This window comes from Protopterus annectens, chromosome 14.part0, assembly GCF_019279795.1.
Source record: "Protopterus annectens isolate FY-2018-M chromosome 14.part0, PAN1.0, whole genome shotgun sequence".
Lineage (NCBI taxonomy): Eukaryota > Metazoa > Chordata > Ceratodontiformes > Protopteridae > Protopterus > Protopterus annectens.
Window position 1 is genome coordinate 921998058 of NC_056748.1, and position 16660 is coordinate 922014717.

The 16660-nt window shown below is 43.2% G+C and overlaps 1 protein-coding gene across 1 annotated transcript in view; it reads left to right on the top strand.

Moving 5' to 3' along the window:
* LOC122789343 (CREB3 regulatory factor-like) overlaps window positions 1–16660 on the top strand; it is a 1518167-nt gene that overhangs the window by 862774 nt on the left and 638733 nt on the right. The window contains exon 4 of the mRNA XM_044056721.1: window positions 7192–7377. Coding sequence (XP_043912656.1) covers window positions 7192–7377 — 186 coding nt within the window. The remainder of the gene's footprint in view (window positions 1–7191; window positions 7378–16660) is intronic.

Below are 16660 nucleotides of genomic sequence, written 5' to 3' on the forward strand. Positions count from 1 at the left end.
AAGAAGGAAGGGCTTTAGGACTGTGTAAGCCTGACTAGCTTGGTCTGCAAGGCTATGGAGTGCATCATCATGGAACTCATTAACAGAGACATTGGGAACCTCCAAACACTGGACCCTACCCAATTCGGCTTTAAGAACAGATCATGCCTCCTAAACCTGGTGGACTTCTTTGAGATAGTTACCAAGGCTATAGATGAGGGAAAGGTTGGTACACACATCCTACCTAGACCTCGCAAAGGCCTTTGACATAATTCCCCATTCTGGTATTATAGACAAGCTCACCAGCCTGAACATAAACCCCTATATTACAAGATGGTTTGCCAACTGGCTCACGGACAGAACCCACATGGTAAGAGCTGCGGGAGCTAGGTCTGACTCTAAACCGGTTACAAGTGGCATTCCCCAGGGCTCAGTCCTAGGATCTCTCCTGTTCAGCATATACTTCTCAAAGGTAGAGCCAAGCACAGGAAGACTATGGCTAACTAAGTTCGCAGACGACTGCAAACTAGGGGCTATAATTGACTCGCCGGCTGACACAGACATCCTCCAAAAGGGTCTCACTGAGACGGATACCGGGTGTCAAAATCATGACTCAAGCTAAATGCCAAAACGTGCATAGTCATCCCCTTTGAAAAAAACAAAGTACCCACAAACTACCACATAGGTGGTGTAGTCCCCTAAATACGGAAGACGTAATAAGGGATCTGGGGACCCAAGTAGATAGTAATCTCTCCTTTGATAATCACATTGTCAAAGTGGTTAGAAAATCCTTCTATGTGGCCCACCTAATCACAAAAGTGTTCAGATCCAGATCAGAAGAGCTCATTGTGCCCCTTTACTCATCAGACCCATCATAGAGTACAACGCCCTATTTGGGATGTACCTTACAAGACACCTGCAACAGCTGGAAACACCACAGAAGTACCCACCAAGGGGATCACTGGCCTCAAATAAATACCCTATGCAGCTCGACTGAAGAAACTCCAGCTGTACTCTATTGCATACCACCTTCTCAGAGGTGATCTCTACCGGATATACAAGGCCATGTCCAACCCAGAATTGATGGACATGCTCCACCTAAAGAAAACCATATCCCCTCGAGCCACACACTCTAGGGATCTAAACCTCACCACAACAATAAATAGGACATGTTGGAAGGATAGATTCCTGTCCCAGAGACTTCCCATGCTTTGGAACAAGATTCCAATCTACATTAGGCAGAGCTCCTCACTAACACTCTTCAAGAGAAACCTTGACGAGTGGATGAGAAACAGAAATTTTACCCCGGGGATCACTTCAGTGGCTCTGTCTGACAGAGGTGCAGGGAACTAATCTAAGGGGGTGGCAAAAGCCAACACATTCTGGCTAGGCTTATAAGTGCCTTCGGGCAGATAGCCTAGTACCTACCTATGAACCTGACAGCCTACCTCTCTCAACTAGCCACCAGACCCCAGTTATCTGCAAGGCAAATCCTGCAAGCTCTGGGGTTTATGGCATCTTGCATTCTACTCATTCCATATGCCAGACTACATATGAGGAAACTTTAGCGGTATCTAAAAAGCCTTTGGTGTCAACACTGTCAAGATCTGGAAACTCTTAAACCAGTGATACCTTGCCTAAGGAAATATTTTCTTTGGTGGGCAGCAGCATGCTTCCACAACAAGAGACTACCTTTCTCACCACCCTCCACCACCCAGATCCTCACCACAGACTCATCAGACTATGCCTTGGGTGCACAACTGGATGGCAGGTGCATACAGGGCCAATGGAGCACACAGCAAATCCATCTGCACATCATCCAGAAAGAGATGTTAGCTGTCCAGTATGCATTGTCAGCTTTCAGGCCCCTTCTCTCTCCAGGGGTTCTCCTGATCAAAATAGACAACACCACTGTGATGTGGTATATCAACAAGCAGGGATGGACTCACTCCTACCCTCTATGCAGGCTGGCTATGACCCTTTGGCACACAGCCTCTGCCATGCAACTCCACAATTCCTGCCAGGTTCTCTAAACTCTCTGGCAGACCACTTAAGCAGAAATCTTCTGGACCCAAACGAGTGGCAGCTAGACAAAAGAACCTTCACTCTAATAACTCAGAAATGGGGCACTCCGAAGGTCGACTTCTTTGCATCCCACACTAACCATCACCTGAGCAAGTTCTGCACCAGGGAACATCACTGCATAACTTGGAAAGTGGATGCCCTATCCTTCCCCTGGGTCATTCTATCGATCTATGCATTTCCTCCACTACCTCTCATCACCAGGGTACTGCTCAAAATAAGGGAGGAAAAACCAAGAAAAATTCGTATTGCTCCAGACTGGCCTTGCCAGCACTGGTACCCACTGCTGTGCAGCCTGTCCCCACTGCCACCATGGCATCTCAATCAGACCTCAACCCTCCTGACTCAGAGGGAAGGAGAATTCATACATCCCCAATTGCAGACCCACGGTTTAGCAGCCTGACCACTGATCAATCTGCCAACCTCAGTAAACAAGTTCTAGATGTTATATGTGAGGCCAGATGCCCTAGCAATAGAAAGTCTTATGCTGACAAATGGAAAAGGCTCTGCACCTGGATTCAGGCTAAGGGAGCCGATGTGGCACAGCCCTCCCTACCCCTCATTCTATATTACCTAGCTGACTTGCTACACAGTGTTCTCTCTCTTTCCTCTATTAAAGTTCATGCCTCTGCTATCTCTGCTCATTTCCACACTGAGCAGCCCCTTTTCTCTCACCCTCTGATCAAACAATTCCTAAGAGGGGCTAGCAAATTGAGGCCACCCAGAAGAGCACCCACCCCAGCTTGGGACCTTAACTTTGTGTTGGGAAAGCTCACTCTGCCACCGTTTGAACCAGCATTTTCCGCAGTTAAAATTTCTCTCCTGGAAGAAACTTTTCTTCTGGCCATCACTTCAGCCAGAAGAGTCTCCGAGCTACAAGCACTCATGGCTGTGGAGTCATTCATCATCTTCCATGCTAACAGGGTTTCCTTCAGGACTAACCCATCCTTCATGTCCAAAGTGGTGTCCAGTGTGGCTCTCAACCAATCCATTCATTTGCCCACTTTTTTCCCTAACCCACAAAACAAGGGGGAAAGGATCCTGCACACTCTAGATGTGCGCAGACAGCTCAGATTCTATCTAGACAGACTAAATCATTCAGAAAGTCTGATCAATTACTGGTTAGCTTTGCTGCAGGGCCAGAGGGCAAAGCCATCTCCAAACAAACAATTTCCAAATCGATAGCACATTGCATCCATTTCTGTTACAAGCAACACAGAAAATGTCCCCCTAAGGGGGTCAGGGCTCAGTCAACCAGAGCAGCCTCCACCTCTGCAGCTTTCCTCAGAGTCCCCCCACCAGGGACATCCTGGAGGCTGCCACCTGGACATCTATTCACACTTTCACTAAGCATTACCACCTGCCTGTCTTCTCTAAATCCAGGGCAGGCTTTGCCACTGCAGTCTTGCAGGGCATCCTAGCCAGCCCCTAGTCTCCTTGACTGCCGCCACCCTTTTCTTCCACTTTGGGAATCAACCCAAACGTGATGACTGCAACAGTGAAACATGAAGAACATAGTACAGTTGTGTAAACTTACCATAAATGTAGATGTTCGAGTGTATTCGCTGTTGCAGTCCTGGTTTCCCTCCCTTCAGCCCCCTCTTCTTTCTCTCTCTCTCCTTACAAGGAACATTTTGGTATTTACTTTCTACTGGTGGGGTTCTTCCACCATAATCTGGCTCCCACTTGGTGGCTCCTGACAGGGCAAGAAACCTGATGTAATGGCATTGGCTGCCTTACTTTATACTACTGACGGCCTGACGTCAAGTCCTGAAGCAACAGCAACCAACGCAGAAATACTAAGCCTCTGGTATTTGGGCCGGCAGGGATAACCCAAATGTGATGACTGCAACAGTGAATACACTCGAACATGTACATTTATGGTAAGTGCACACAACTGTACTTTCTATGCACATTAAAGGATGAAAGTACTAAATACATCTATTGTGGCTCACCATTTTTGTGTGTTGTTTTGTGGTTTAGTTTACATTTTCAATTTGTTGCTGCTTTGATTTTCTTGTTATGGTTTCATTTGGGCCTTTCTAGTTGAGCAATGTTTTACAGTTTATTCATTCCAAGGGACATTGTGATCAATCATGGCATACCTCTCAACCATACCGAATTCCTCGGTAAATATCAGTTTTGAGGGCAAAATATTGGGGTGCCACGAATTCCTGAGTGACCCCTTTCATTTCCGAATTTCCCAGGTATTTTTTGAAGATTTTTTTTTTTTGGGACAAATTTGTTCCCGACGTCGTCATGTGCAGGGTGTGCGCGATGACGTCAGCTTCACGAGGCAGATTAATGCTGCGCCATTCCTTATAACTTTCTTTAACTTGCTGCAGAGTCAGACGCTCCTCCAGGTAAGAAATAAGTGCATTTCTTTACTCGCTGCAGATTGGTGTGTGCCAGCAGTTAGACATAGTGTGTGTGCATTCATTAGGCATACTTAATTCTATAGTGTGTATATTCATTCATTGACTAGAGAAACGACACATCAGTTAGCCATTCGTTGAATACTTAATTCTAGTGTGTACATTCATTCATTGACGAGAGAAACAGCACGGCAGTTAGTCATTCATTTTTGAATTTTCCTCTCATCATGGCAGTTAATCATTCATTGAATTTTCCCTCTCATTTTGTGTAAGTAAAATGCCCCAGTTAGGTATGACTGGTGGTTAGGGTTACTCAGGCTCAAACCCCTGTACCATAGGTACATGGAGCAAGAGCCTAAATTCTCTACCCATACCATCACCACTAGTGATTCAAGGAGTTAAGTCCATAGTTCTCATGTTTGGCTCATACTTTTGGTCTTTTCCTCTGGCAAATCAGTGAGAACTGAATTCACTAAATAATGATAGCCATTTAAGTTTGTCTTCCTGTCTTTCAGGAAATGCATGGTAACACAAAACATGTTATTCTAGCAACTTTTCTAAGATTAAACAAGCAATGTTCAAAGTGTATCCCTCCCTGGTTTTGGGCCTTTGCCCCCCCCCCCCGATAAATTTTGGCTTTCTCCAGATTTCTTGTGCTGCATAGCTCTTCAGGGGGAGAGAAGTTTAGTGTTGCTTATGCCAAGTCTATTTTTGTTAGCAGCACAACAGGTAGAGTACTTGTTTTTGATGCAGAAGGATGTGGGTACTACTCCCAAAGTATGTAGATGGATTGCTGATACTGTACTGTGTTGCACTTTTAAAGGGGGTGGATGCTGCAGTCCTGAGAATGTCCACTTTGGTGAAACCTGGTAACTATGAACCTGTTATCAGCTTGCCATCCATTCCCTATTGCAATATTACTAGTTTATCATTTGTTTATGTAACATAGGCAATTTATTCCTCATGGGCAAGAGACACTTTATTTGTAGATGAAACAATGAAATGTAAAGTTGTTTGCTAGCAGTAACCTCTTCATGAGTTACAGATCTCTTTAATGTGGAATTATTTAGATGAATTTTACTTCTGCAGAGATTGTGCATATTTACTGATACTGGTGGATTGTAGAAGTTTGAGTACACTTTTATGAGGAAAATATTCTGAACTGGGCAGTTTTGTCATTATTGCTTCATGCATTTTGTTTCATTGCTTACTGGAAAAATATTCAAAACAATAAATTTAAAAAGTGCTCTAACAAGTGTGCTGTATTTTACAAGGAATATAATTTAATACGTTCAGGAAGGTGCATCAAAGAACACGTATGTTTCATGTGAAGATGCATTTTCTTTGAATGTGGGTTTCAGTGCTGTTTTAATGAATGTGAGTTTCAAAAGCAGAGAAGTTTTAATACTAAGTCTGTTTTCATTTTGGGACTGTATTGCTTTGTTTAGCAGATGTATGTTAGTGTTTGTGTTGTAAAATATAAAATAAAAGTTTTAAATGAAATCCAAATAATCATTGTAGAAGTAAAACAGTATGCACATTACAGTGTTTATGGTAAATGGGGCAAAATAGCCAAGTAATGGGACATTGGAGTGGCTGTAGGAGGTGTGTATGGGGGGCCCCCATTCCACCATGGTTTTGTGAGGCGGAAAGGGCAGCAAACTCAAAGACAGCCCTGGGCGGCACAGACTGTAGCTGCGCCACTGATCAGTAGGCCATTGAGAATGACTTTTGGAGTTCCTAGCAACCTGGCATATTCTTTTGCTAAGTTTAGAATATTGCCTGCCATTAAATGCCCTACTTTTACCACAAAACCCACTTTACTGCAAGTCACCAAAAACAAAACCCACTTACTGCAAGTCACCAAAAACAAAATCCTAAGGTTCATCATTTTCTCCCTTCCCAGTGAACATCATTGCTACCCATTTAAAAAAAATGGTTACCATTTACTACAGGGTCTGGGGCCGTATTTTGGTGGTCTGTTCAGTTTGCGTTTGAAAGTTGGTATCCCGCAATTCCATCGGAGTGGGTGAGGTTCCATAATTATGTATGTAAATTTTATGTTAGTCAGCATACAGATTTGTACCTATTTTTCATGGGCCTTTGTGCAGATTTTTGATGTTTCTAGGTTGAGGGGTATGATGGTGGGTCTGATAAGGGAAGGAGTACCATGATAGGATGACTTATTCGGATCTTTAAGACATTCAGTTCAAAATTAACTGGGACAGATAGAGTGATTTCCTGACTTTGTTGGAAACGTAATGATTGAATGAGTCAGAACTGCCCACACAAGTACCCAGGTTTCTTATGATCATATCTGCCTAAAGAGGAGTACTGTTTAAAACATATGAGGTAAGAACAGCTTTTTTTTAACCAAATATTAACTATGCTGCAATTTTTTGCATTTAAACTTGAGACACTTTTCAGTACACCAGATATGTGCATATTCCAGCCCTTGCTTGAGCTGTTAGTATTGGATGACTGGATAAGAATGTGCAGTTTGCGGTCATTAGCAAACATGGTCAGCCACAATTGTGGGCTGAAGTTATTAGCTGAATAGAATCTTTACACTTGTAACCTGAATAAGATATGCTAATGTGTAAGAGTGGAGTTAGAAACCAAGCATTTTCATTTTTTAATTCAGTTGTTGACCTTAAAATCAACATTTTCTTAGTTTTTGTTCACTAAGTCCATATTGTTCCTTCTGTTTATGAAATGTTGTGGCTGAATAGTTTTATTTATATTCTTTTTTCAGATTGTGACCCTTCAGTAGAGCCTGATTCTCAAATCCAGGGGAAGAGACCAAAGAGATGCTATTTCTGGGAGTACAGCAGCAGTCATGCCTCTCCATGTAAAAAGTCACGGACCTCCTCTACACCACAGTGGACCTGCTACACTCTACCTAGTAACAAGTATCAGAAAGAAACCTGCAGCCTTACAGGTAAGAATATCGGTTGTCACAAAACGTATTTATCATAGCCAAACTGTAGAAATGCATTAGAATTGTGTAACATAATTTTATTTAATTGTACTCTTCCTCATCTAAATTGGATTTTTATGTGTACAACTGGGTATAACTGCATATATATTTTCACATCACTTAATTTAATTTTTATGTGAATAACTGTATAATTTCTATGTAATGCAGATTTTTATGTGAATAACTGTGTATAATCACTGTGTCATGCAGATATTTTGTGAATAACTATGTATAATCACAATGCAATGCGGAGCTTTTCTCCCCAGGCCTCCACTGAAAATGGGCTCCCTGAGCCCAGTGGACCTCCCCGGTCATCAAACTGAAATAAATAAATAATTAAATAAAAATTTAGTGACTCTTGGCGAACTGTTGAGACTATATTGCAATGCAAAGTAGAGGGATTAATATCCCTGAGAGCCAAGAGCATAAACAAAGGACTAGCACCTGTAAAACATAATGTTTTACAACATGACTTTAACTAACTATTTCTGATAGAGAGAATACAGCGTGTTATGTATTCTGAGTGATGAAACTGCAGTATGTTTTGAAAGAGAGTTAAACAGCAAAAGGTGGTGGTTGTGCTTAGTACTGAAAATTTAGTCTGTTTTGTGTAACGACTGAGACTGATGTTTGACCAAAGAACAGTATTAAAATACAGTCTAGTGCCTTTACCCGGTGATGGGGAAAGAATAATCTTATTGATCAAGAGGGGGCTTCTGATCAACAGACAGCAGGGCTAAATGCACTTTGCCCCAGGTGCAGTACAGTAGGAAACTGACATCAGGATTTTGAAAGGTAATCAATGAAGATGCTGTTGAGCTTTCAAGAGAAGTGTTCAGAACATGGCTTGGACTGATCTGCAGACTCTGCCATGAATATTTTGCATCAGGACCTTGGTTCATGCATGATGTGTCAATCTTAGGCTTATGTTTTATCTTGGCATGGTACTGCACCATCTTGCAGTCTTTATCCTAGAAACACTGTTTTCACTGCTTACTGATGATGCAGGATAACAGCAAGTATTGTTTGAATTAGCTGAACTTGTTGCTGCTGTTGGTTTGTAGTGTTCAGGAATAAGTAAATCAAAATCCATCCGTCCTTTTATTTCTGACTGCTCATCTTACTGAGGGTTGCAGTAACACCAGGGTAAGCCAAACACCGTTTCCACAGCAGGTAGTGTCCAGCTTGTTTTTTGTGATTACCAGTTGTTCCCAAGGAAACTGAGAGGAATGGTCACTCACATGTGTCCAGGGGTCAGCCTCATTGTCTCCTCCTAGATGGGCAAATGGCATTGAATTAAGACAGATGGTGACAGTTGACGCAACACCCTGGCCCCATGTAGAAAAAAATGGAAAAGCGGGATTGATGATGGTGACGTTGATGACTGTATTCTCTCATAATGTGTTTAATTATCTAACTAGATTTGTGCTGTTTACTTTTGCCATTTTATAAATTTTATAAATGACACTATCTCTGTAAGAAAAGCACTATCCTTGTTTACTTTATCTTTTGCAGCCTCAGGCTGAACCTAAAAAAGGTCTAAATGGGCTAGTGTTTTACCTTGGTTTACAGTGCAACTGTTGCATTTTTGTTTGACTAATTTATTTGTGTTGAACCAGGCAGGTGGTCTAGTTCAGATGCATACTCCACAAAATTGCAAGAGGTCTATAGTTCATTTCATAGCACAACATTTCGTACAAGTTACATGTTCATTTCTTTTCATGGCAGAGAGTTTACATTTTTATATACAAGTGAAATAATTCAAGTCTTCAACGAATGTATAAAAGTAAGTGCAAGTTACTTTGTTCATTGTTCATTTGCACAGAGTTCTTCAGGAGTACATTTACACGTTATTACTGTCCATATAGAAATAAAATGTTTATCTGGCATACATTCAAAATACAAAGTTTGCACAGTTAGCACAAATATGTGGTGGGAAATGACTGACGTATACTGTGAATTCAGAGTAATGTAAAGGGATCAGGGCTGTAGCTAGAGGAAATAGAGGCTTAGGGGTCTATATTAGATATTCGAATGCTTAAAAGTTCGAATCACTAAAGAACGAACTTTAGTGATCTAACGTTTAAATGTTCAAATATACATAAAAATTTAAAAAAAAAGAAAAACTAAAGGGTGTAAGCATGGGGGGGAGCAAGCCCCCCTGCACCCCCCACACCCCCCGCTACTTAAATATACCAACTCCAAGATCGCGCTACAGTGTAGGAAATGGGAAATGTTCTGTTTCCGCACTGTAGCACACTGAAGTGCAATCTCAGAGTTGGTATATTTAAGTAGCGGGGGGTGTGGGGGGCACAGCCACCCCACATGGGGAGTGCAGGGGGCTAGCCCCCCTGCTTAAACCCTTTATTTTTTTCTTTTTTTTTTTTAAATATTCTTTTTATAGATATTCGAACTTTTAAGTGTTCGATCACTAAAGTGCGTTCTTTAGTGATTCGAACTTTTAAGCATTCGAATATCTAATATAGACCTGGCGTAGGATGTAGGGAGACATCATTTGCAAGAGAATAGAGTAAGATGTAGATTAGTTGACAGGAGAACCTAGGCGAGGGGAAAGTTAGAGTGGGGTAATGAAAGGAACGTTATATATGCATAAGAAAGAATTTTAGAAATATAAGACAGCTTGAAAGTGGCTGTTAAGCTAATGGTGCAAGGAAATCTGGGGAGAATGTATGCAGCTTAGCCTTTGTTTATAAAGTATGAGCATTTGTACATTTCCTTTAAGTGGTCAATGAGCTTCCTTTGAAATTATTTTAGTTCATTGTTATTGTATCTTTCGGCTTTTCCCGGTTAGGGGTTGCCACAGCGGAACTCCGGTCCGCTAATGATTGGCAACAGATTTTTACGTACTGAGTTGCCAGCCCTGACGTACAACCTTCAACGAAGGTACGCCCATCTACACAGAAGATGCTTTAGCTGAGAATCGAACGGGACAACATCTTGCTGTGAGGTGACAATGCTACCGCAGCACCACCACCACAGTCGAAATTATTTTAGTTCATTAAGTTGTCTAATTTCTAGTGGGATCCTATTCCAGTTTGCAGGAACAATTTTGCTGAATCTTCTTTCCCCATCTGTCAGACTGAGTGTACGGTTATTATTATTATTATCTTGATTTCAGAGTGCAGAGTGGGAATGTTTGGTTTGTAGCTTGCATGCAATGGAGGGGCTGTAGTGTTTGTGGAGGATTTCTTATTTGAGAATGGGGAGGAAAATAGTAAATCTGTTTGGTATAGTTAGGCTGTTGGCTTTATGAAGGATGGCAAAATGATGCTTGTATCAAGAGTCTAGGCTGATGAAACCAGGAGACTGCATTGGCAGTTGTCTGAATCCTGCTGGTCATATGAACTGAGTGCTTTCTAAATATGGGTGATCAATATTCCAGTTTTGGAATAAGTACATTTTTTAGCTATAGCTCCTCCTTTGGGGTAGGATGGTTGGAAAGTTTTGAGATAACTTTTTAACCACAGTACATATATACATATAAATAGTTCAGCCACAGGCAACAATGCCCTTCTAGACTGCCAATATATCAAAACCGTTATTTCCATAGTAAGTATCCTAGTTGTTTTTAAAAATATCTGAACTAGTACTTTGTATTTGCTTTAATGTAATTTGGTAGTCTGTTCCATGCATCAGCTACTATCTCAAAGAACCAACTAGTACATCTGGATGGATAGATTGTCTGATGATCCTCAGCTACATCTTGATAACCCAAAACATTTCCTGAGGTAGTTGCTTTTAAATACCCTGTATACCTGAATAGGGTCTCCATTTAAATTTCTATATGAGACACTGTACAAGTTCAGATATTTTAGTCTTTCATAATAACTTTAAATCTGATGTCAGTCTTCATTCATTCTTGACTAATGGGATTCTGTTCCAATCCTCAGGACTGGTTCGGCTGTTATAGAGTTTGCGCCAGCCAAAAACTCTTGAGCTAAGAGACTACCCACAATGCCCCTCTTTCCATTACCCTTGATCTTGTTTGCCGCTTTGTCAGCAAGACGCATCGGCCATTGCTCTCTGCTAAGTCTTTTAAAATTCTTTTTTCTGTCAAAATATAGATAGATATTTTCTACTTATACCTTTTATAACTTTGGCTACCGTGCAAGTGTCTGAATACTCTACCCTTTATCCCTCATTATTATTAACCCTCTCTGCCTTTCTTACCTCTAGGGGTATTTCTCTGTACCATCGTTGGTATCTCCTTTCCTTTTCTGATTACTGTTTTGGTATTCTTAATCTACCATAGTTGGTAGATTTTTTCTGTCTATCCTTAGTATGTGTTTTGTTAGTGCTTGTTTCTTATTAACGCAAAATTACGGAAAAACAAAAAGGCACTTCTGGGTTCAAACAGTGCCAAGACTGTGGAAGAAAGATTCTCAGTTCTGATGGACATCTTTCCTGTGTTTATTGTCTAGGAGCTCCTCACATAGCTCTACATTGTGACATCTGCCAGGTCTTTAGTCATCGGACCTTGGTCAAACATTGAAATAAGCTCATTTTAAAGGGCTCACTAAAGACCTCTTTCACCAAAGCCTTGTCCAAGTGTGACCATTCTAAATCTGACTCTTCCAAAAAGAAGAGCAACTCAGTGCCTGCGTCTCCCATGACACTGATGGCCTCAAAACATAAGACTCCTATTCTGACTACCTCCTTGGAACCGAAAGTTAAGTTACCAAAACTACAAGTTCAAGACTCTGCAGCACCGGCAACTATCATCACGGTGCCTTTGACACTAGCATCAGCACCGGCATCTTTGGTTTCTGGTTCGGTACCGACCTCTCCTATGGCGTCTTAGCAGGCTTTACCCACCCACTCTGTGCCGATACCAGAACAGGTTCCTCCCAGGACAAGGTATTCACCTTCCATAGTCCCCTTTGTGGGCCATTTGCCCAGTCCCTTCCTGAAATGACCAGAGTCCCCTTCATGTTTTTCAGTTCAATCCTCCAGGAGTCTCTCCGAGGTAGATGTGAGACTGGTGGATCAGCTGTTGGCAGTCAGAGGTATCCCTGTCCCTTCTGGAGTTGGGGTATCTTCTCCAAGGACTCAGACACTGTCTCCTCTTCTGATCTCCACCAAAGCTTCGGAGCTCAGCACTTTGACCCCCCCCCCCCCACATGCTAGCCACTATAGTACCGTTGGGCATCCCTTCCTCTGCAACAAATGTGTTTCTGACTTATTCGGTTCCCTCTTTGGAACCAATAGATGTTCTTCATGTTTCACTGTTGCAGTCATAACCTGTTTGTTATCCCTGCTGTGGGAGCCCTCGGCCAGCCTGAATACCAGAGTCAGTGTTTTTGTGCGCCAGCTGCTGTCGCTTGCAGTCTGATGTCAGGTTGTCAGTACTATAAAGCAAGGCAGCCGACGTCATTACATCAGTCTTTCTTACTGTGGAGTCCGTAGCAGAAGCAGTTCGCACGAGTGCCAGTCAGTCACTATCAGAAGTTGAATTTCAGCAGAAAACGTCTAAAGCTAAGTACCCCGTTGGGGACCCTTTTTTCTTGCTCTAACCAATATCTGAAAAATGTTAACAGTTGTCTCGCCGGTGGAAAGCAGATCCCACACCGAGACTTTCATTCTTACTGCATCACTTGTTTAGGCCCAGGCCATGACATCCCTCGTTGCCAGTTCTGTGTCCTCTTTAATGCGGGAACCATTCGCCATAGAGCTCTTTTTGTAGACCAATATTTTTGTATTCCGAATTCCGATATGGCGTCCATCAGCCAACAATCCACCGACATTCCGAAAAAATGTAACGATAGAGACAGGCCACACAAGGCTAAGCCTTCCGACAATGCTACCGCTAAGCAAGTCGTCAGTTCTCCGGAATTCAGTGAGGCGCTTTCGCAGCCCCTGATGCCCGACTCGCTTTCTATGCAGGCCTCTGTTGAGACCCTTTCAGAGTCAGGTATGCCGCAGAAATCCACTTAGTCTACCGAGCCTTTGGCTGTCTCTGCCTCAGTTGGGTCTGGAGCGGCCATTCACACTACCGATTCTAGACAAAAACTGACATCTTCTCTTCCGACTACCATTTTTTAGAGACTGGATTCTCTCAGGCCTCAAAGCCAGGCCACTACTAGGAAATCTATTTTTAGCCACCATCTTGCTACTGCTCCCCAACCCCAAGCTCAAATGCTTAAAATGGTGGAGGCTCTCATATCCCTTATCCAAGATATGCAAGCCCTCACTCCAAAAAGGAAAAGGCTTCCTTCTCCAGATGTTATGACAGACCAAGAGTCTGAGGAATCTGATTATTCTGCCTTAGAAGAGGAACAACACCACTTAACTGTTTATGAGGATTCAGATGAAGATGAATCCATCCCCTCTGCCTCCCCTCCAGAGGACCTCTCCTTCGGGGGAACCCTTCACTCCCTCAGGGAACATTTTCAGTGGGAATCTCAGGACTACCCTCAGTCAAAGAAACAATGTAAAGAGTTTCTGGACTTGTTCTAGAAGTGGTGGATGATGATTTCCTTGAATCCAGTTTAGCTCCTGATGCCCTGCCTCCTGCTCCAGCTAAACCTGACAGGTACTACAGAGTACTGGATTCTTTCAAATACCTGTACAGGAACCCTGCCGTAGACCCTGAGGTCATTACACAGGGACCCAAAGGAGTTAAGACTAGTTCTGTCAAGAATCCTCTTCCTTCTGACAAAGACTCCAGTGGTCAGGACAGATGGGGTAAGAAAATATACACCTCTGCAACTTTCGCTATCAGAGCACTCAGTTGTCAGTTCCATATGTTAAAATATCACTGACACATTTTGGAACAATTAAAACAGAAAATTGCTACCTCTCCTGAGGGTGCCAACTCTAAAGAGCTGGCAGAATTATTACACTCTACTGGTTAAGTGGTCAAGCACTCTCTACAATATGGATATGATGCCCTAGAAGCCTCTAGTGGACAGCAGTGACCGGATCTATTATTAGAAGACATGCATGGCTGAAGGAACAACCTCTCCCTGATCATGTGAAGTCTAAACTTATTGATGCACCCCTAGGTAAGGAACGCCTGTTTGGGGAAAAAGCAGAAGAGGTGCTTAAAAAGATGGAAGACAAAGCAAAATCTATGCAAACAGTAAAATATTTCTTTCAAGTTCAACCGCCCAGATTCAGCAGGAACTTACCCTCTAAGCACTGGGCCTTCCCTGCACCCAGCAGACAGGGCCAAAGCAAGTCCCACAGGGACAGGACATCCAGGCCCCTATCCCAGGGCCAGCAAAGAAGCAAACAATGGACCACTTCCGCCTCTAAGGCAGGGAGTTCTAACTAAGCCAAGCATCTATGGCAAGCACTCACAATGACTCTCCATCCCCCCTCTGCCCTCCTTTCACTCATCTAAAACTAGGAGGAAGGGTCTCCCTCTTCAAGGACAGTTATAACCAAGGACCAATGGGTATTAAAAATCATTTCTCAGGGATACAGATTCTCCTTCAGCGATCTCCCAATTCTAAGAGGGTACCCAAACCAGTGGGCAGAGGCATTAAAACAGGTAAAAACACTAATATCCCAGGGGGCAGTATAACCTGTCCCTCTGGATCAAACAGGAAAAGGTTTTTACTCCAGACTATTCCTTGTACCCAGAAAAGAGGGCACTTGGCACCCCATCCTGGATCTATCCAAACTGAACACCTCCTTGGTTGCAGTAGTTCCTGCCTCTGCTCACACCAAATGTCTGGCTGGTGACACTAGACCTAAAAGATGCCTAACTCCACATCCCCATCAGGGAATTGTGCAGAAAATTCCTGCACTTCAGAGCAGGCAGCACATTCGGATGTTCTTGTTTCACTGTTGCAGTCATCACATTTGGGTTATCCCTGCCAGGGTAGCCCTCAGCCGGCCCGAATACCAGATACTTAGTATTTCTGCCTCGGTTGCTGTCGCTTCAAGACTGACGTCAGGTTGTCAGTAGTATAAAGCAAGGCAGCCGACGCTGTTACATCAGTCTTTCTTGCTGTGGAGCTCAAAGCAGAAGCAGTTCGCATGAATGCCGGTCGACCACTACCTGAGTTTCGTCTACTGAATTGAAGTTGAAGTCTTCTAAAGCTCTGAATTGAAGTTGAAGTCTTCTAAAGCTAAGTACTACTTTGGGGATCCTTTTTTCTTGCACTAACCGATGTCAGAAAAGTTAGTAATTGTCTCAGCTGTGGAAAACAAATACCACACCAAGACTTCCACTCTTACTGCATCACTTGTTTAGGCCCAGACTGCCACGTCCCTCATTGTCGCTTCTGAGCTTTGTTCAACGCCAGAACTATCCATCATTGGGCCCTTATTGTAGCCAGATATTTTCACTTACAGTCCTCAAATTCCGATATGGCTTCGGTAAGCCATCCGACAGCAGATATTCTGAAAAAACGTAAAGATAAAGACAGAGACAGACCACACAGGTCCAGACCTACCGACAGCGCTTCCGTTAAGCCAGTCGTCAATTCTCCGGTACTCAGTGAGGTGCTTTCTCAGCCCCTGCTGCCCGCTTCTGTTGATTCACAGGCCGCTACCGAGACCCTTTCGGAGTCCGGTATGCCGCAAAACTCTTCTTTGACTACAGATCCTATGGTCATGTCACCCTCTGATGGGTCCGGAGCCGCTGAGCAGGCACTGGCTTCCGAGGAAGTCCTTAGCACCGAATCTCTGCACAAACCAACGTCTTCTTTCGCGACTACAGTTCTTTCTAAAACTGCCGAGTTTCTTAGGCCCAGTGTACAAACTACACCCAAGAAACCAATGACCCACTTTCAGGCGCCTGCTACCTTATCTCAGTCTTAAATGCCTAAAATGGCAGAAGACCTTATCATGCTAATCAGGGGAGGCCCAGCTGCCCCCTCCAAAAGGAAAAGTGATCTGTCCCCCGTAGTTTTGTCTGAACCAGAGTCAGATGAATATGATGCATCTGAATATGAAGACATGCAACCCCTCTCCACTTATGAGGATTCTGATGCAGAGGATTCCATTCCTTCAGCCTCTCCTCTAGAGGATTTTTCCTTTTAGGAAACCTTGCATACTTTAAGGGAGCATTTCCAATGGGAGAAGTCAGGACTACCTAAAAAGAGACTCAGAGAATTCTTAGATCTTCCACAACACAGAGCCTTAGCCACCCCCCAGTCCTGGATGTTGTGGAGGATGTTTTCCTTGAATCCAGCTTGACTCCTGACGCCCTTCCACCTGCTCCCAGTAAACCAGACAGGTACTATAGAGTCCCTGACTCACATAAATATCT